The 20611-nt window shown below is 45.0% G+C and overlaps 1 protein-coding gene across 4 annotated transcripts in view; it reads right to left on the bottom strand.

The window, feature by feature from the left end:
* Nucleotides 1-20611, bottom strand: part of LOC139547018 (uncharacterized) — a 64689-nt gene that overhangs the window by 39646 nt on the left and 4432 nt on the right. For all 4 annotated transcript variants that reach the window (XM_071356056.1, XM_071356059.1, XM_071356057.1 and 1 more), the window contains exons 7-25: nt 19736-20335; nt 19003-19599; nt 18282-18893; nt 17376-17975; nt 16643-17239; nt 15922-16533; nt 15016-15615; nt 14283-14879; nt 13562-14173; nt 12656-13255; nt 11923-12519; nt 11202-11813; nt 10296-10895; nt 9563-10159; nt 8842-9453; nt 7936-8535; nt 7203-7799; nt 6494-7093; nt 5588-6187 (exon numbers count right to left, since the gene is read on the bottom strand). In XM_071356056.1, the coding sequence (XP_071212157.1) occupies nt 5588-6187; nt 6494-7093; nt 7203-7799; nt 7936-8535; nt 8842-9453; nt 9563-10159; nt 10296-10895; nt 11202-11813; nt 11923-12519; nt 12656-13255; nt 13562-14173; nt 14283-14879; nt 15016-15615; nt 15922-16533; nt 16643-17239; nt 17376-17975; nt 18282-18893; nt 19003-19599; nt 19736-20335 (11442 nt within the window). The remainder of the gene's footprint in view (nt 1-5587; nt 6188-6493; nt 7094-7202; nt 7800-7935; nt 8536-8841; nt 9454-9562; nt 10160-10295; nt 10896-11201; nt 11814-11922; nt 12520-12655; nt 13256-13561; nt 14174-14282; nt 14880-15015; nt 15616-15921; nt 16534-16642; nt 17240-17375; nt 17976-18281; nt 18894-19002; nt 19600-19735; nt 20336-20611) is intronic.

Raw genomic sequence — 20611 nt, 5'->3', positions numbered from 1 at the left:
CAAAACCACGCATGGCATCTACAGATTGGAATGTCCACAGTGCAAGGTGTTCTACATCGGACTGACAAAGTGACGCCTTCAAGACCGCTTAGCGGAACACAAGTACGCCATACGGGTAGGCAATGAAGACTACTCCATGGCAAGGCACTACAAGTCCTCACACCATGGCGACCCTGCCTCCCCACAAGCTATGGGTATTGATCATGTTCCGGCCTCAATTAGAAAATGGGACCATCTTAAACAGCTAAACCAAAGGGAAAGTTTTGGGATTTACAAACTACAGGCCACTAAATACCCTGGTTTAAATGAAGATATGGATTTACAAACTACAGGCCACTAAGCACCCTGGTTTAAATGAAGATATGGATTTCTCACCTTTCCTGTAGGGTCATGAGAGGTCCCTTTGCTGTCATGTAGTGGACATTTTCCTCTATTGCCCTCAGCTATGTTTAGACTACTGTCATCTAGTGTACTATAAAATCGATGACTCTCCTATTCTTACATCTTGCCCAGTCATATTCCAGGTTAGAACACCTTTCTAGAGGTTCTGATGCTTCTAGCCTTGAGATGCATTTCTGATTACACATTAAAAAGTGAAATACTGTAGATACGTTTAGTATTGCTTACTAGGTGTTGTCCAATTAATTATGTAACCACTCCCTCTTCAAATCAGAGTTGATTGGAACAAGCTGGTCAAGAGGACATTGTATTGTCATATCTTTGTACTCCCTGACGAAGACAAGCAGCTGAAATGCGTCAGAGTTAAAAAATAAATAAATAAAAATTTAACATTATACAAATATAGCCATTTTAATTAATTGTGAAGAGTGCCTTGGTCCTGCTTTCTTTTTGAGGGACAATTTACCCCTTTTACCAAAGAGCACATTCTGTCTACCAAAACCTACTTTTATGTACCTTAGCAGCGCTTCCCTTCCTTCTTTTTTTATCCTTCTTGATTTCTTCAAGTTGAGAAATTACAATAAATGTAGGCTGTGTTGTGTATAATGTCTCATGAAAGCATTTAGACATTTAGTGATGTTTTATATTCAGATGAACAAATGGACTACTGTCCTTTGCAGTTCTTTCCAAATTGTCTTCCCAGTATAAAAAAAGGACAAGTGACACTCAGCAAATATACGTCACTTACCAATAAGAGTGGTACGGTTTAAAGTGAACAGTACATCTAATAAGATGTCTGGAAGCTCTCCAAAGTGTAAGAACCAACGTCGGAGATAGGAACAGACAAGTAACAGAACAGGAACGGCGTCAGCACACGGGTAAACAAAGACAAACGACAATTAATGCTGAAGCAGGGAGCAGAGAGGGGAACCAGACATATATAGGGAAGGTAATTCTAGAGGTGATTGAGTCCAGGTGAGTCCAATAATTGCTGATGCGCATGACGGGGGGAAAGCAGGTGTGTGTAATGATGGTGGAAGAAGTGCGCAATGCTGGGGAGCCTGGCACCCTCGAGCACCAGGGGGGAAGAACGGGAGCAGGTGTGACAGTACCCCCCCAGGGGCGCCACCCTGCTTCCCAACTGGGCGAGCCTGACGGGCCGGCCAAGACACGGGCGCTGGACAAGCCGGCTGGGAATGAAACCCTGACGAACTGGCAGAGGCGTGAGAACCTGGCGAACAGGCTGAGGCATAGGAGCCTGACGATCCGGCTGAGGCATGAAGGCATATTGATCCCATTGAGGCGTGGGAGCCCGATGATCCAGAGGAGGCATGGCAGCCTGACGAGCCGACTGGGTGTAAAAACCTGATGATCTGGCTGAGGCCTGACGTGGGATGGGTGCCTTCCGAGCCAACCGGAGCAAGAAACCTCTCGAGTCAGCTAGGGCGTGACAGCCCGACGAGCTGGCTTAGGCACCCCCGGTTCCATCGGTGTCGGGCCCCAACGTCACCACCAACCGGAACGTCAGCTATCCCCAATGCTCCGTATGATGGCTTCAGCATTCTGTAAGGACCGATGCCGGAGATGAGAAGCAGGCACAGGGAGTCAACATTTAATCAGGAACAGACAGGTAACAGAACAGGAACGGAGTCAGCACACGGGTAAACAAAGACAAACTACAATCAATGCTGAAGCAGGGAACAGAGCGGGGAACCAGACATATATAGGTGTCACGACTTCCGCTGAACTCGGTCCCTCTCCTTGTTCGGGCGGCGTTCGGCGGTCGACGTCATCGGTCATTGCGCTAGGTTTGTTTATAACCTAGGTTTGTTTGTTTTGTTTAATCTGGTTCATGTTACCGTGGTTGTGCTTTGTGCTGCCTCGACTGTGCCTTTGGACCAGGGTGTATATTAAAGTTCTCCTGTTATCACCCATCTCTGCTCTCCTGCGCCTGACTTCCCGGCAACCAGTCACTCACCCTGTTACAATAGGGAAGGTAATGACAGGTGATTGAGTGCAGGTGAGTCCAATAATTGCTGATGCATGTGACGGGGTAAGGCAGGTGTCCGTAATGATGGTGGCAGAAGTACGCAATGCTGGGGAGACTGGCACCCTCAAGCGCTAGGGGGGAAGTGCGGGAGCAGGCGTGACACAAGGTCAGTGATCAGAAAGACAAAACTACTTTTGTGAGCAGTGGTGGGAAGACCAATTGAGTCTGTGACAATGCTGAAGCTCAAAATGCCAAGATCTTCGAGTGTTGCAGCCGGTTGCCTAGCACTATCGCTGGAGGGTCCTCCTGTGAGCAGTATCAGTACTTGTGGAACACCTTCAAGAGGTCGACTTCCAGAGATGGTGGTGAAGACATTGTCTCTAACATACTGTAGAGCTGTGGCAGTGTTGCGCGATCTTCCTCCCTTATGCATTAACGTTCGTATCTTGCTGATGACAGTGTCTTTGGTTGAAAAGGAACTCAAGTAGAAGAACACTACAGAGTCACTGCTAAACTGGATCACTGCAACCCTGTCTCTGTCTCTGGCCACATTAAGGTTTTACACAACTCTTAGTACAAAGTCTTGCATGGCAGGAAACCCTCTGCGACTGTTGTCTGAGCTGTCAATGAGGAACACATCACTTCGTCCAATTTGCGATTCCACTAGGGAGAATAGTACATGTGGACTTAACAAGATGCAACTCTTGTCATATCAGTATTTAAGGGAAACAGGGGGTTTACATGCTATAACCATTTGGCATAGCAAAAGAAAATCCAGACAGCAAGTGAAACAAATTATGAAAACACAATTCCAGCACGGTGGTGAGAGTCAAGCAAGGGTTGACACATTGAAAGATGTCAGGAACAAATCTTAAAGTACTCAGCACTTCATTTCAAATTTCAGCAAAAATTAAAGCAAATAAGAAAGGAGCACATCACGTGCCATATATTGCTGGGAAACAGAGCTCATTGTCCTCTGTGTTGAAGACAATGGCAAATTAAGCCTCAAAATACATCACCAAGATTCTACAATCTTTTGTCTTGGAAAAGCAACATCAAAGGAAAATATACAATTCAAGTTTATGAGCCTGGGGAGAGCTTTGAAAAATGACTTATTGTTCTTATGTTGGAGAACAATGCCAATCAAAAGAGTGGCGGGACGACCACATGATTCACATGTAGTATCAATAAGCAATTATGGGAAAGTGTTACTGACATCCCTTACCTAAAATGCCAGAATTTCTCCCGGTAGTAATTCTCATTGAAGATAAAAGTTAAATCTCCAATCTATAAAGATCAAAGAATTCAGAAAATGTAAGTGCCAAAGAAGGTTTGAAAGAAATATTTGGCAGCTCTTCAATGTCTGTAGCTTTTGACCCGATGGCAAAGACCATGATACCCTGTTGTTTCAGCACATGAGCAACATTTTTCATTTTATCTCTGGATCTTCCTCCACTCAAAATGACTTAAACCTGTGTAACACTGAGCCAGTGTCTACTTCCAGATGAAGTAGTGAACACATTGTCCTTGATGTACAGGAGGGCGGCCCTGGTGTTGAGAAGTATCCCTCAGACCTCTAACAGTGTCTAGAATGTCCTTAGTTGTAGCATAAGTATTCAGATAGAAGTGGAGTGAAGTTGAGTTTGTCAGCTACTTTTTCAACAAAATGACTGCAGCTGATTTAAATGAATGCATTCCAGAAAGTTGAAGTAAATGCCAATGCTGCAAAATTTGAGGCAATTGCCTATTCTAATAGGCAACTAACAAGACTGTGATTAAAGAAGAGTAGAGATTAATGAAATAAAGAATGGAAAAGTTTTCTTGACATTGAGTGGTAATAATACCAAGCATAAGCATGGATGTAAAGTGGAAGTATTCACTCTCAATACTCAATAACAATCTTTGAAAGTAAGATGTATTTTTTTACGTAAATAATCGCTAAAATTGAAGACGGTATGATCTGTGTTCAATACCGGAGGAAAACAATGTGTAGCATGCTTTCTGGTCACGCGCCTCTAACAAACAGTACACTTCACTGGAGCCTCATTCTGAACATGGCTACTTCTTCATTTCTCAAAGGATAAACCTCAACCAATTTCTAAAGACTGTTGACATCCAGTGGAAGCGTTAGGAACTGCAGGAAGGTCCCTTCGAAATCTGGATTCCCAATGAAATCCCATTGAAAAGAGAGTGACCTCAAAAAAAACAAAATCTGAATGGTTTGTGCTCGGGGTTTTGCCTGCCAAATAAGTTCTGTTATAGTCACAGACATGATTCAAACAGTTTTAGAAGCAATTGCCTCTTTTTTGCAGGGGCAGCATTTTCACGTCCGGATGAAAAGCGTGCCCAAAGTAAACTGCCTGTTACTCAGGCCCAGAAGCTAGGATATGTATATCATTGGTAGATTTGGATAGAAACACTCAAAAGTTTCTGAAACTGTTAAAATTATGTTTGTGAGTGTAACAGAACTGATATGGCAGGTGAAACCCAGAGGACAAACCATTAAAAAAAAAAAGAAATTTCAGCCTACCACTGTTTTCAATGGCTGTCATTTGTATTATAAGGTGAAATCCTCCCAGATTGCAGTTCCTATTGCTTCCACTAGATGTCAACAGTCTCTCGAAAGAGTTTCATAATGTTTTTTGGAAAAATGAGCCAGAAAATGTAGTTTTTCTAGGTGGCTCCAATTTTGGCTGTAGTGTTTCCAAGCGAGTGGAAGAGAGCACGTTCTTTTGTATTTATCCCCGGTAAAGACAATAACGATTCTCCGTCTTAAATTTGATCGTTTATTTACGTATTAGGGTACCTAAAGTTTGATTATAAACATTGTTTGACTTGTTTGGAAAAGTTTATTAGTAACGTTTGGGATTCATTTTGTATGCATTTTGATGGAGGGAAACTGGTTAGATTATTGACTGCTTGAAATATGTTTTTCATGCTTTTGTATGCGAGGAGCTGTCCTCGGATAATCACATGGTGTGCTATCGCCGTAAAGCCTATTTGAAATCTGACAGCAGCTGGATTAAAAAGAAGTTAAGCTTTATTTTGATGTATCACACTTGTGATTTTATGAAAGTTAAATATTTATAATTCTGTAGTTCGAATTTCAAGCTCAAGAAATTTCCCCGGATGTTGGCCAGGTGGGACGCTACCGTCTCACCTGCCCATAAGATGTTAATTAACAGTGATGACACATACCTAAATCTGTTGTCGATTCTGGCGTAACGTCAATAACAACTGCCTCCACCGAGGACAGAAGTTGCTGCTGGATGTTTGGAAGGTCAGTGAAGTCAGAGACAGACAGAGCGTAACTGGGATCATGTGATATCCTCTGCAATTCCCTGCTATCAGAGCTCCTTGTTCCAATTCCAAAGATCAAGACCCCAAGCTCCTTCAGAGCAGAAGCTGGAGTGTCAACATTGTCAGAGGACCTTCCACCACTCAGCAGAATCAGTAACTGTGGAACACCTTCAGTGCGTCGACTTCCGGAGGAGGCAGTAAAGACATTGTCTCTCACGTACTGGAGAGCTGCTCCAGTGTTGAGAGGTCTCCCACCTTTGTGTCCCAGACCTCTTACAGTGTCGAGAATCTCTCCTTTTGTTGTGTATGTGTTCAGATAGAATTGGGCGGCTGGATCTCTACTGTACTGGACCACAGCCACGCGATCTTTGTTCTCATCCACACCGAGTGTCTCCACTACTCTTTGAACAAAGTCCCGCATTGCTGGGAATCCACTCCTAGTGCCATCAGATCCATCCAGCAAGAACACGACATCCCTCCTGGGAGCCTGACTCTCAACTAGAGAATGTGAATGTTCAGAAAAAGAGTTTTATTAAATGATGCATAGGTAAGGGAAACACAGGACAAAGCTGCTTCCTTCACATGACAGTCATCCCTTTCCCTAATCTCAAACAACCATTCAAAGAAAGTGGCAATGTGTGCATTGGACTGAGTGCTATCATAGAGAACATTCCTACAGAGGTACGAAATAAATCCAACATGAAAGGCCTCGGGAGGCATCTACCTAAAATGTCAAAGCTATCAAATACTCAAATCCTGATGTAAGAGTGCAAATGGAACTGATCAAAACCATATTTTTCTTACCTAGAATTGTTGGTGTCATGGTTGTGACCTGTACAATGACAGTGCTCATAGCAGAAAGAAGCTGCTGTTGGACGTTGGGGAGGTCAGTAAATTCAGACACGGAAAGAGCATAACTGGGGTCATAGGATATTTTTTGTAATTCTCTGCTATCAGAGCTCCTTGTTCCAATTCCAAACACCAAGACACCAAGCTCCTTGAGAGCAGACGCTGGTGTATCTACATTGTCAAAGGACCTTCCACCATTCAGCAGTATCAGAATCTGTGGAACACCTTCAAGGCGCCTACTTCCGGAGGAGGCAATAAAGACATTGTCCCTGACATACTGGAGAGCTGCTCCAGTGTTGAGGGGTCTCCCTCCTTTGTGCCTCAGGCCTTTTACGGTGTCCACAACGTCTTCCTTTGTTGTGTAAGTGTTCAGATAGAAGTGGGCCTCTGATTCTCTGCTATACTGGACCACAGAGACTCGATCTCTGTTCTCCTCCACAGTGAGTTTCTCTACTACTCTTTGAACAAAGTCACGCATTGCTGGAAAGCCATTCCTAGTGCCATCAGAACCATCCAGCAGGAATACTACATCCTTTCTGGCAATGCTTTGGTCCACTAAGAGTTTCAGAAACAAAACAGAAAATATGTTAACATTGCTTCAATGAACCTGAGACTGAAATATGTGTGTTGATTTAGTTGTCCTAGATAACGCATCCGTTCTTACCTATGACTGTCGGGGTTATGGGTGTGGCCTCAACTTGTACAGTTATGAGGGAGGAGAAAAACTGCTCCTGGACGCTGGGGAGGTCAGTGAATTCAGAAACAGACTGGGAAAAACTAGGATCAGTGGCAATCCTTTGAACCTCTCTGCTGGAATTTCTGGTTCCAATGCCAAAGATCAAGACCCCACTCTCTTTCAGGGCAGAAGCTGGTATGTCAACATTATCACTGGACCTTCCCCCACTCAGCAGTATCAGCATCTGAGGGACGCCCTCTTGGCTTCTGCTTCCAGAGGAGGCAGTAAGGACGTTGTCCCTTACGTATTGGAGGGCTGCCCCAGTGTTAAGGGGTCTACCTCCTCTGTGCCTCAGACTTTTCACAGTGTTAAGAATGTCCTCCTTTGTGGTGTATGTGTTCAGATAGAAATGAACTTCTTGATCTCTACCGTACTGGACAACAGAAACGCGGTCTTTGTCTCCTCCCACATTGAGTTTCCCCACTACTCTCTGAACAAAATCACGCATTGCTGGGAATCCATTCCTTGTGCCATCAGAACCATCCACAAGGAATACCACATCCTTTCTGGAGGTGTCATGATCAACTGAGAAAATAAATAGATTATGTTAATCAGACTGTTGAAATGTGGGGCTTGTGGTCAAATTACACCGTCATTTCTAAGACTCAGCTGACATTTTACTAACACTTCCTGACTCTCAATTAACAGTGATGACACATACCTAAATCTGTTGTCGATTCTGGCGTAACGTCAATAACAACTGCCTCCACCGAGGACAGAAGTTGCTGCTGGATGTTTGGAAGGTCAGTGAAGTCAGAGACAGACAGAGCGTAACTGGGATCATGTGATATCCTCTGCAATTCTCTGCTATCAGAGCTCCTTGTTCCAATTCCAAAGATCAAGACCCCAAGCTCCTTCAGAGCAGAAGCTGGAGTGTCAACATTGTCAGAGGACCTTCCACCACTCAGCAGAATCAGCAACTGTGGAACACCTTCAGTGCGTCGACTTCCGGAGGAGGCAGTAAAGACATTGTCTCTCACGTACTGGAGAGCTGCTCCAGTGTTGAGAGGTCTCCCACCTTTGTGTCTCAGACCTCTTACAGTGTCGAGAATCTCTCCTTTTGTTGTGTATGTGTTCAGATAGAATTGGGCGGCTGGATCTCTACTGTACTGGACCACAGCCACGCGATCTTTGTTCTCATCCACACCGAGTGTCTCCACTACTCTTTGAACAAAGTCCCGCATTGCTGGGAATCCACTCCTACTGCCATCAGATCCATCCAGCAAGAACACGACATCCCTCCTGGGAGCCTGACTCTCAACTAGAGAATGTGAATGTTCAGAAAAATAGTTTTATTAAATGATGCATAGGTAAGGGCAACACAGGACAAAGCTGCTTCCTTCACATGACAGTCATCCCTTTCCCTAATCTAAAACAACCATTCAAAGAAAGTGGCAATGTGTGCATTGGACTGAGTGCTATCATAGAGAACATTCCTACAGAGGTACGAAATAAATCCAACATGAAAGGCCTCGGGAGGCATCTACCTAAAATGTCAAAGCTATCAAATACTCAAATCCTGATGTAAGAGTGCAAATGGAACTGATCAAAACCATATTTTTCTTACCTAGAATTGTTGGTATTACTGTTGTTGTCATGGTTGTGACCTGTACAATGACAGTGCTCATAGCAGAAAGAAGCTGCTGTTGGACGTTGGGGAGGTCAGTAAATTCAGACACGGAAAGAGCATAACTGGGGTCATAGGATATTTTTTGTAATTCTCTGCTATCAGAGCTCCTTGTTCCAATTCCAAACACCAAGACACCAAGCTCCTTGAGAGCAGACGCTGGTGTATCTACATTGTCAAAGGACCTTCCACCATTCAGCAGTATCAGAATCTGTGGAACACCTTCAAGGCGCCTACTTCCGGAGGAGGCAATAAAGACATTGTCCCTGACATACTGGAGAGCTGCTCCAGTGTTGAGGGGTCTCCCTCCTTTGTGCCTCAGGCCTTTTACGGTGTCCACAACGTCTTCCTTTGTTGTGTAAGTGTTCAGATAGAAGTGGGCCTCTGATTCTCTGCTATACTGGACCACAGAGACTCGATCTCTGTTCTCCTCCACAGTGAGTTTCTCTACCACTCTTTGAACAAAGTCACGCATTGCTGGAAAGCCATTCCTAGTGCCATCAGAACCATCCAGCAGGAATACTACATCCTTTCTGGCAATGCTTTGGTCCACTAAGAGTTTCAGAAACAAAACAGAAAATATGTTAACATTGCTTCAATGAACCTGAGACTGAAATATGTGTGTTGATTTAGTTGTCCTAGATAACACATCCGTTCTTACCTATGACTGTCGGGGTTATGGGTGTGGCCTCAACTTGTACAGTTATGAGGGAGGAGAAAAACTGCTCCTGGACGCTGGGGAGGTCAGTGAATTCAGAAACAGACTGGGAAAAACTAGGATCAGTGGCAATCCTTTGAACCTCTCTGCTGGAATTTCTGGTTCCAATGCCAAAGATCAAGACCCCACTCTCTTTCAGGGCAGAAGCTGGTATGTCAACATTATCACTGGACCTTCCCCCACTCAGCAGTATCAGCATCTGAGGGACGCCCTCTTGGCTTCTGCTTCCAGAGGAGGCAGTAAGGACGTTGTCTCTTACGTATTGGAGGGCTGCCCCAGTGTTAAGGGGTCTACCTCCTCTGTGCCTCAGACTTTTCACAGTGTTAAGAATGTCCTCCTTTGTGGTGTATGTGTTCAGATAGAAATGAACTTCTTGATCTCTACCGTACTGGACAACAGAAACGCGGTCTTTGTCTCCTCCCACATTGAGTTTCCCCACTACTCTCTGAACAAAATCACGCATTGCTGGGAATCCATTCCTTGTGCCATCAGAACCATCCACAAGGAATACCACATCCTTTCTGGAGGTGTCATGATCAACTGAGAAAATAAATAGATTATGTTAATCAGACTGTTGAAATGTGGGGCTTGTGGTCAAATTACACCGTCATTTCTAAGACTCAGCTGACATTTTACTAACACTTCCTGACTCTCAATTAACAGTGATGACACATACCTAAATCTGTTGTCGATTCTGGCGTAACGTCAATAACAACTGCCTCCACCGAGGACAGAAGTTGCTGCTGGATGTTTGGAAGGTCAGTGAAGTCAGAGACAGACAGAGCGTAACTGGGATCATGTGATATCCTCTGCAATTCTCTGCTATCAGAGCTCCTTGTTCCAATTCCAAAGATCAAGACCCCAAGCTCCTTCAGAGCAGAAGCTGGAGTGTCAACATTGTCAGAGGACCTTCCACCACTCAGCAGAATCAGTAACTGTGGAACACCTTCAGTGCGTCGACTTCCGGAAGAGGCAGTAAAGACATTGTCTCTCACGTACTGGAGAGCTGCTCCAGTGTTGAGAGGTCTCCCACCTTTGTGTCTCAGACCTCTTACAGTGTCGAGAATCTCTCCTTTTGTTGGGTATGTGTTCAGATAGAATTGGGCGGCTGGATCTCTACTGTACTGGACCACAGCCACGCGATCTTTGTTCTCATCCACACCGAGTGTCTCCACTACTCTTTGAACAAAGTCCCGCATTGCTGGGAATCCACTCCTAGTGCCATCAGATCCATCCAGCAAGAACACGACATCCCTCCTGGGAGCCTGACTCTCAACTAGAGAATGTGAATGTTCAGAAAAATAGTTTTATTAAATGATGCATAGGTAAGGGCAACACAGGACAAAGCTGCTTCCTTCACATGACAGTCATCCCTTTCCCTAATCTCAAACAACCATTCAAAGAAAGTGGCAATGTGTGCATTGGACTGAGTGCTATCATAGAGAACATTCCTACAGAGGTACGAAATAAATCCAACATGAAAGGCCTCGGGAGGCATCTACCTAAAATGTCAAAGCTATCAAATACTCAAATCCTGATGTAAGAGTGCAAATGGAACTGATCAAAACCATATTTTTCTTACCTAGAATTGTTGGTATTACTGTTGTTGTCATGGTTGTGACCTGTACAACGACAGTGCTCATAGCAGAAAGAAGCTGCTGTTGGACGTTGGGGAGGTCAGTAAATTCAGACACGGAAAGAGCATAACTGGGGTCATAGGATATTTTTTGTAATTCTCTGCTATCAGAGCTCCTTGTTCCAATTCCAAACACCAAGACACCAAGCTCCTTGAGAGCAGACGCTGGTGTATCTACATTGTCAAAGGACCTTCCACCATTCAGCAGTATCAGAATCTGTGGAACACCTTCAAGGCGCCTACTTCCGGAGGAGGCAATAAAGACATTGTCCCTGACATACTGGAGAGCTGCTCCAGTGTTGAGGGGTCTCCCTCCTTTGTGCCTCAGGCCTTTTACGGTGTCCACAACGTCTTCCTTTGTTGTGTAAGTGTTCAGATAGAAGTGGGCCTCTGATTCTCTGCTATACTGGACCACAGAGACTCGATCTCTGTTCTCCTCCACAGTGAGTTTCTCTACTACTCTTTGAACAAAGTCACGCATTGCTGGAAAGCCATTCCTAGTGCCATCAGAACCATCCAGCAGGAATACTACATCCTTTCTGGCAATGCTTTGGTCCACTAAGAGTTTCAGAAACAAAACAGAAAATATGTTAACATTGCTTCAATGAACCTGAGACTGAAATATGTGTGTTGATTTAGTTGTCCTAGATAACGCATCCGTTCTTACCTATGACTGTCGGGGTTATGGGTGTGGCCTCAACTTGTACAGTTATGAGGGAGGAGAAAAACTGCTCCTGGACGCTGGGGAGGTCAGTGAATTCAGAAACAGACTGGGAAAAACTAGGATCAGTGGCAATCCTTTGAACCTCTCTGCTGGAATTTCTGGTTCCAATGCCAAAGATCAAGACCCCACTCTCTTTCAGGGCAGAAGCTGGTATGTCAACATTATCACTGGACCTTCCCCCACTCAGCAGTATCAGCATCTGAGGGACGCCCTCTTGGCTTCTGCTTCCAGAGGAGGCAGTAAGGACGTTGTCCCTTACGTATTGGAGGGCTGCCCCAGTGTTAAGGGGTCTACCTCCTCTGTGCCTCAGACTTTTCACAGTGTTAAGAATGTCCTCCTTTGTGGTGTATGTGTTCAGATAGAAATGAACTTCTTGATCTCTACCGTACTGGACAACAGAAACGCGGTCTTTGTCTCCTCCCACATTGAGTTTCCCCACTACTCTCTGAACAAAATCACGCATTGCTGGGAATCCATTCCTTGTGCCATCAGAACCATCCACAAGGAATACCACATCCTTTCTGGAGGTGTCATGATCAACTGAGAAAATAAATAGATTATGTTAATCAGACTGTTGAAATGTGGGGCTTGTGGTCAAATTACACCGTCATTTCTAAGACTCAGCTGACATTTTACTAACACTTCCTGACTCTCAATTAACAGTGATGACACATACCTAAATCTGTTGTCGATTCTGGCGTAACGTCAATAACAACTGCCTCCACCGAGGACAGAAGTTGCTGCTGGATGTTTGGAAGGTCAGTGAAGTCAGAGACAGACAGAGCGTAACTGGGATCATGTGATATCCTCTGCAATTCTCTGCTATCAGAGCTCCTTGTTCCAATTCCAAAGATCAAGACCCCAAGCTCCTTCAGAGCAGAAGCTGGAGTGTCAACATTGTCAGAGGACCTTCCACCACTCAGCAGAATCAGCAACTGTGGAACACCTTCAGTGCGTCGACTTCCGGAGGAGGCAGTAAAGACATTGTCTCTCACGTACTGGAGAGCTGCTCCAGTGTTGAGAGGTCTCCCACCTTTGTGTCTCAGACCTCTTACAGTGTCGAGAATCTCTCCTTTTGTTGTGTATGTGTTCAGATAGAATTGGGCGGCTGGATCTCTACTGTACTGGACCACAGCCACGCGATCTTTGTTCTCATCCACACCGAGTGTCTCCACTACTCTTTGAACAAAGTCCCGCATTGCTGGGAATCCACTCCTACTGCCATCAGATCCATCCAGCAAGAACACGACATCCCTCCTGGGAGCCTGACTCTCAACTAGAGAATGTGAATGTTCAGAAAAATAGTTTTATTAAATGATGCATAGGTAAGGGCAACACAGGACAAAGCTGCTTCCTTCACATGACAGTCATCCCTTTCCCTAATCTAAAACAACCATTCAAAGAAAGTGGCAATGTGTGCATTGGACTGAGTGCTATCATAGAGAACATTCCTACAGAGGTACGAAATAAATCCAACATGAAAGGCCTCGGGAGGCATCTACCTAAAATGTCAAAGCTATCAAATACTCAAATCCTGATGTAAGAGTGCAAATGGAACTGATCAAAACCATATTTTTCTTACCTAGAATTGTTGGTATTACTGTTGTTGTCATGGTTGTGACCTGTACAATGACAGTGCTCATAGCAGAAAGAAGCTGCTGTTGGACGTTGGGGAGGTCAGTAAATTCAGACACGGAAAGAGCATAACTGGGGTCATAGGATATTTTTTGTAATTCTCTGCTATCAGAGCTCCTTGTTCCAATTCCAAACACCAAGACACCAAGCTCCTTGAGAGCAGACGCTGGTGTATCTACATTGTCAAAGGACCTTCCACCATTCAGCAGTATCAGAATCTGTGGAACACCTTCAAGGCGCCTACTTCCGGAGGAGGCAATAAAGACATTGTCCCTGACATACTGGAGAGCTGCTCCAGTGTTGAGGGGTCTCCCTCCTTTGTGCCTCAGGCCTTTTACGGTGTCCACAACGTCTTCCTTTGTTGTGTAAGTGTTCAGATAGAAGTGGGCCTCTGATTCTCTGCTATACTGGACCACAGAGACTCGATCTCTGTTCTCCTCCACAGTGAGTTTCTCTACCACTCTTTGAACAAAGTCACGCATTGCTGGAAAGCCATTCCTAGTGCCATCAGAACCATCCAGCAGGAATACTACATCCTTTCTGGCAATGCTTTGGTCCACTAAGAGTTTCAGAAACAAAACAGAAAATATGTTAACATTGCTTCAATGAACCTGAGACTGAAATATGTGTGTTGATTTAGTTGTCCTAGATAACACATCCGTTCTTACCTATGACTGTCGGGGTTATGGGTGTGGCCTCAACTTGTACAGTTATGAGGGAGGAGAAAAACTGCTCCTGGACGCTGGGGAGGTCAGTGAATTCAGAAACAGACTGGGAAAAACTAGGATCAGTGGCAATCCTTTGAACCTCTCTGCTGGAATTTCTGGTTCCAATGCCAAAGATCAAGACCCCACTCTCTTTCAGGGCAGAAGCTGGTATGTCAACATTATCACTGGACCTTCCCCCACTCAGCAGTATCAGCATCTGAGGGACGCCCTCTTGGCTTCTGCTTCCAGAGGAGGCAGTAAGGACGTTGTCTCTTACGTATTGGAGGGCTGCCCCAGTGTTAAGGGGTCTACCTCCTCTGTGCCTCAGACTTTTCACAGTGTTAAGAATGTCCTCCTTTGTGGTGTATGTGTTCAGATAGAAATGAACTTCTTGATCTCTACCGTACTGGACAACAGAAACGCGGTCTTTGTCTCCTCCCACATTGAGTTTCCCCACTACTCTCTGAACAAAATCACGCATTGCTGGGAATCCATTCCTTGTGCCATCAGAACCATCCACAAGGAATACCACATCCTTTCTGGAGGTGTCATGATCAACTGAGAAAATAAATAGATTATGTTAATCAGACTGTTGAAATGTGGGGCTTGTGGTCAAATTACACCGTCATTTCTAAGACTCAGCTGACATTTTACTAACACTTCCTGACTCTCAATTAACAGTGATGACACATACCTAAATCTGTTGTCGATTCTGGCGTAACGTCAATAACAACTGCCTCCACCGAGGACAGAAGTTGCTGCTGGATGTTTGGAAGGTCAGTGAAGTCAGAGACAGACAGAGCGTAACTGGGATCATGTGATATCCTCTGCAATTCTCTGCTATCAGAGCTCCTTGTTCCAATTCCAAAGATCAAGACCCCAAGCTCCTTCAGAGCAGAAGCTGGAGTGTCAACATTGTCAGAGGACCTTCCACCACTCAGCAGAATCAGCAACTGTGGAACACCTTCAGTGCGTCGACTTCCGGAGGAGGCAGTAAAGACATTGTCTCTCACGTACTGGAGAGCTGCTCCAGTGTTGAGAGGTCTCCCACCTTTGTGTCTCAGACCTCTTACAGTGTCGAGAATCTCTCCTTTTGTTGTGTATGTGTTCAGATAGAATTGGGCGGCTGGATCTCTACTGTACTGGACCACAGCCACGCGATCTTTGTTCTCATCCACACCGAGTGTCTCCACTACTCTTTGAACAAAGTCCCGCATTGCTGGGAATCCACTCCTACTGCCATCAGATCCATCCAGCAAGAACACGACATCCCTCCTGGGAGCCTGACTCTCAACTAGAGAATGTGAATGTTCAGAAAAAGAGTTTTATTAAATGATGCATAGGTAAGGGCAACACAGGACAAAGCTGCTTCCTTCACATGACAGTCATCCCTTTCCCTAATCTAAAACAACCATTCAAAGAAAGTGGCAATGTGTGCATTGGACTGAGTGCTATCATAGAGAACATTCCTACAGAGGTACGAAATAAATCCAACATGAAAGGCCTCGGGAGGCATCTACCTAAAATGTCAAAGCTATCAAATACTCAAATCCTGATGTAAGAGTGCAAATGGAACTGATCAAAACCATATTTTTCTTACCTAGAATTGTTGGTATTACTGTTGTTGTCATGGTTGTGACCTGTACAATGACAGTGCTCATAGCAGAAAGAAGCTGCTGTTGGACGTTGGGGAGGTCAGTAAATTCAGACACGGAAAGAGCATAACTGGGGTCATAGGATATTTTTTGTAATTCTCTGCTATCAGAGCTCCTTGTTCCAATTCCAAACACCAAGACACCAAGCTCCTTGAGAGCAGACGCTGGTGTATCTACATTGTCAAAGGACCTTCCACCATTCAGCAGTATCAGAATCTGTGGAACACCTTCAAGGCGCCTACTTCCGGAGGAGGCAATAAAGACATTGTCCCTGACATACTGGAGAGCTGCTCCAGTGTTGAGGGGTCTCCCTCCTTTGTGCCTCAGGCCTTTTACGGTGTCCACAACGTCTTCCTCTGTTGTGTAAGTGTTCAGATAGAAGTGGGCCTCTGATTCTCTGCTATACTGGACCACAGAGACTCGATCTCTGTTCTCCTCCACAGTGAGTTTCTCTACCACTCTTTGAACAAAGTCACGCATTGCTGGAAAGCCATTCCTAGTGCCATCAGAACCATCCAGCAGGAATACTACATCCTTTCTGGCAATGCTTTGGTCCACTAAGAGTTTCAGAAACAAAACAGAAAATATGTTAACATTGCTTCAATGAACCTGAGACTGAAATATGTGTGTTGATTTAGTTGTCCTAGATAACACATCCGTTCTTACCTATGACTGTCGGGGTTATGGGTGTGGCCTCAACTTGTACAGTTATGAGGGAGGAGAAAAACTGCTCCTGGACGCTGGGGAGGTCAGTGAATTCAGAAACAGACTGGGAAAAACTAGGATCAGTGGCAATCCTTTGAACCTCTCTGCTGGAATTTCTGGTTCCAATGCCAAAGATCAAGACCCCACTCTCTTTCAGGGCAGAAGCTGGTATGTCAACATTATCACTGGACCTTCCCCCACTCAGCAGTATCAGCATCTGAGGGACGCCCTCTTGGCTTCTGCTTCCAGAGGAGGCAGTAAGGACGTTGTCTCTTACGTATTGGAGGGCTGCCCCAGTGTTAAGGGGTCTACCTCCTCTGTGCCTCAGACTTTTCACAGTGTTAAGAATGTCCTCCTTTGTGGTGTATGTGTTCAGATAGAAATGAACTTCTTGATCTCTACCGTACTGGACAACAGAAACGCGGTCTTTGTCTCCTCCCACATTGAGTTTCCCCACTACTCTCTGAACAAAATCACGCATTGCTGGGAATCCATTCCTTGTGCCATCAGAACCATCCACAAGGAATACCACATCCTTTCTGGAGGTGTCATGATCAACTGAGAAAATAAATAGATTATGTTAATCAGACTGTTGAAATGTGGGGCTTGTGGTCAAATTACACCGTCGTTTCTAAGACTCAGCTGACATTTTACTAACACTTCCTGACTCTCAATTAACAGTGATGACACATACCTAAATCTGTTGTCGATTCTGGCGTAACGTCAATAACAACTGCCTCCACCGAGGACAGAAGTTTCTGCTGGATGTTTGGAAGGTCAGTGAAGTCAGAGACAGACAGAGCGTAACTGGGATCATGTGATATCCTCTGCAATTCTCTGCTATCAGAGCTCCTTGTTCCAATTCCAAAGATCAAGACCCCAAGCTCCTTCAGAGCAGAAGCTGGAGTGTCAACATTGTCAGAGGACCTTCCACCACTCAGCAGAATCAGTAACTGTGGAACACCTTCAGTGCGTCGACTTCCGGAGGAGGCAGTAAAGACATTGTCTCTCACGTACTGGAGAGCTGCTCCAGTGTTGAGAGGTCTCCCACCTTTGTGTCTCAGACCTCTTACAGTGTCGAGAATCTCTCCTTTTGTTGTGTATGTGTTCAGATAGAATTGGGCGGCTGGATCTCTACTGTACTGGACCACAGCCACGCGATCTTTGTTCTCATCCACACCGAGTGTCTCCACTACTCTTTGAACAAAGTCCCGCATTGCTGGGAATCCACTCCTAGTGCCATCAGATCCATCCAGCAAGAACACGACATCCCTCCTGGGAGCCTGACTCTCAACTAGAGAATGTGAATGTTCAGAAAAATAGTTTTATTAAATGATGCATAGGTAAGGGAAACACAGGACAAAGCTGCTTCCTTCACATGACAGTCATCCCTTTCCCTAATCTCAAACAACCATTCAAAGAAAGTGGCAATGTGTGCATTGGACTGAGTGCTATTATAGAGAACATTCCTACAGAGGTACGAAATAAATCCAACATGAAAGGCCTCGGGAGGCATCTACCTAAAATGTCAAAGCTATCAAATACTCAAATCCTGATGTAAGAGTGCAAATGGAACTGATCAAAACCATATTTTTCTTACCTAGAATTGTTGGTATTACTGTTGTTGTCATGGTTGTGACCTGTACAATGACAGTGCTCATAGCAGAAAGAAGCTGCTGTTGGACGTTGGGGAGGTCAGTAAATTCAGACACGGAAAGAGCATAACTGGGGTCATAGGATATTTTTTGTAATTCTCTGCTATCAGAGCTCCTTGTTCCAATTCCAAACACCAAGACACCAAGCTCCTTGAGAGCAGACGCTGGTGTATCTACATTGTCAAAGGACCTTCCACCATTCAGCAGTATCAGAATCTGTGGAACACCTTCAAGGCGCCTACTTCCGGAGGAGGCAATAAAGACATTGTCCCTGACATACTGGAGAGCTGCTCCAGTGTTGAGGGGTCTCCCTCCTTTGTGCCTCAGGCCTTTTACGGTGTCCACAACGTCTTCCTCTGTTGTGTAAGTGTTCAGATAGAAGTGGGCCTCTGATTCTCTGCTATACTGGACCACAGAGACTCGATCTCTGTTCTCCTCCACAGTGAGTTTCTCTACCACTCTTTGAACAAAGTCACGCATTGCTGGAAAGCCATTCCTAGTGCCATCAGAACCATCCAGCAGGAATACTACATCCTTTCTGGCAATGCTTTGGTCCACTAAGAGTTTCAGAAACAAAACAGAAAATATGTTAACATTGCTTCAATGAACCTGAGACTGAAATATGTGTGTTGATTTAGTTGTCCTAGATAACGCATCCGTTCTTACCTATGACTGTCGGGGTTATGGGTGTGGCCTCAACTTGTACAGTTATGAGGGAGGAGAAAAACTGCTCCTGGACGCTGGGGAGGTCAGTGAATTCAGAAACAGACTGGGAAAAACTAGGATCAGTGGCAATCCTTTGAACCTCTCTGCTGGAATTTCTGGTTCCAATGCCAAAGATCAAGACCCCACTCTCTTTCAGGGCAGAAGCTGGTATGTCAACATTATCACTGGACCTTCCCCCACTCAGCAGTATCAGCATCTGAGGGACGCCCTCTTGGCTTCTGCTTCCAGAGGAGGCAGTAAGGACGTTGTCCCTTACGTATTGGAGGGCTGCCCCAGTGTTAAGGGGTCTACCTCCTCTGTGCCTCAGACTTTTCACAGTGTTAAGAATGTCCTCCTTTGTGGTGTATGTGTTCAGATAGAAATGAACTTCTTGATCTCTACCGTACTGGACAACAGAAACGCGGTCTTTGTCTCCTCCCACATTGAGTTTCCCCACTATTCTCTGAACAAAATCACGCATTGCTTGGAATCCATTCCTTGTGCCATCAGAACCATCCACAAGGAATACCACATCCTTTCTGGAGGTGTCATGATCAACTGAGAAAATAAATAGATTATGTTAATCAGACTGTTGAAATGTGGGGCTTGTGGTCAAATTACACCGTCGTTTCTAAGACTCAGCTGACATTTTACTAACACTTCCTGACTCTCAATTAACATTGATGACACATACCTAAATCTGTTGTCGATTCTGGCGTAACGTCAATAACAACTGCCTCCACCGAGGACAGAAGTTGCTGCTGGATGTTTGGAAGGTCAGTGAAGTCAGAGACAGACAGAGCGTAACTGGGATCATGTGATATCCTCTGCAATTCTCTGCTATCAGAGCTCCTTGTTCCAATTCCAAAGATCAAGACCCCAAGCTCCTTCAGAGCAGAAGCTGGAGTGTCAACATTGTCAGAGGACCTTCCACCACTCAGCAGAATCAGTAACTGTGGAACACCTTCAGTGCGTCGACTTCCGGAGGAGGCAGTAAAGACATTGTCTCTCACGTACTGGAGAGCTGCTCCAGTGTTGAGAGGTCTCCCACCTTTGTGTCTCAGACCTCTTACAGTGTCGAGAATCTCTCCTTTTGTTGTGTATGTGTTCAGATAGAATTGGGCGGCTGGATCTCTACTGTACTGGACCACAGCCACGCGATCTTTGTTCTCATCCACACCGAGTGTCTCCACTACTCTTTGAACAAAGTCCCGCATTGCTGGGAATCCACTCCTCGTGCCATCAGATCCATCCAGCAAGAACACGACATCCCTCCTGGGAGCCTGACTCTCAACTAGAGAATGTGAATGTTCAGAAAAAGATTTTTATTAAATGATGCATAGGTAAGGGAAACACAGGACAAAGCTGCTTCCTTCACATGACAGTCATCCCTTTCCCTAATTTCAAACAACCATTCAAAGAAAGTGGCAATGTGTGCATTGGACTGAGTGCTATCATAGAGAACATTCCTACAGAGGTACGAAATAAATCCAACATGAAAGGCCTCGGGAGGCATCTACCTAAAATGTCAAAGCTATCAAATACTCAAATCCTGATGTAAGAGTGCAAA

This window comes from Salvelinus alpinus, chromosome 20, assembly GCF_045679555.1.
Source record: "Salvelinus alpinus chromosome 20, SLU_Salpinus.1, whole genome shotgun sequence".
Taxonomy (NCBI): domain Eukaryota; kingdom Metazoa; phylum Chordata; class Actinopteri; order Salmoniformes; family Salmonidae; genus Salvelinus; species Salvelinus alpinus.
The sequence above is the reverse complement of the archived record's forward strand: the minus strand, read 5'-3'. Positions and strand labels throughout refer to the sequence as shown.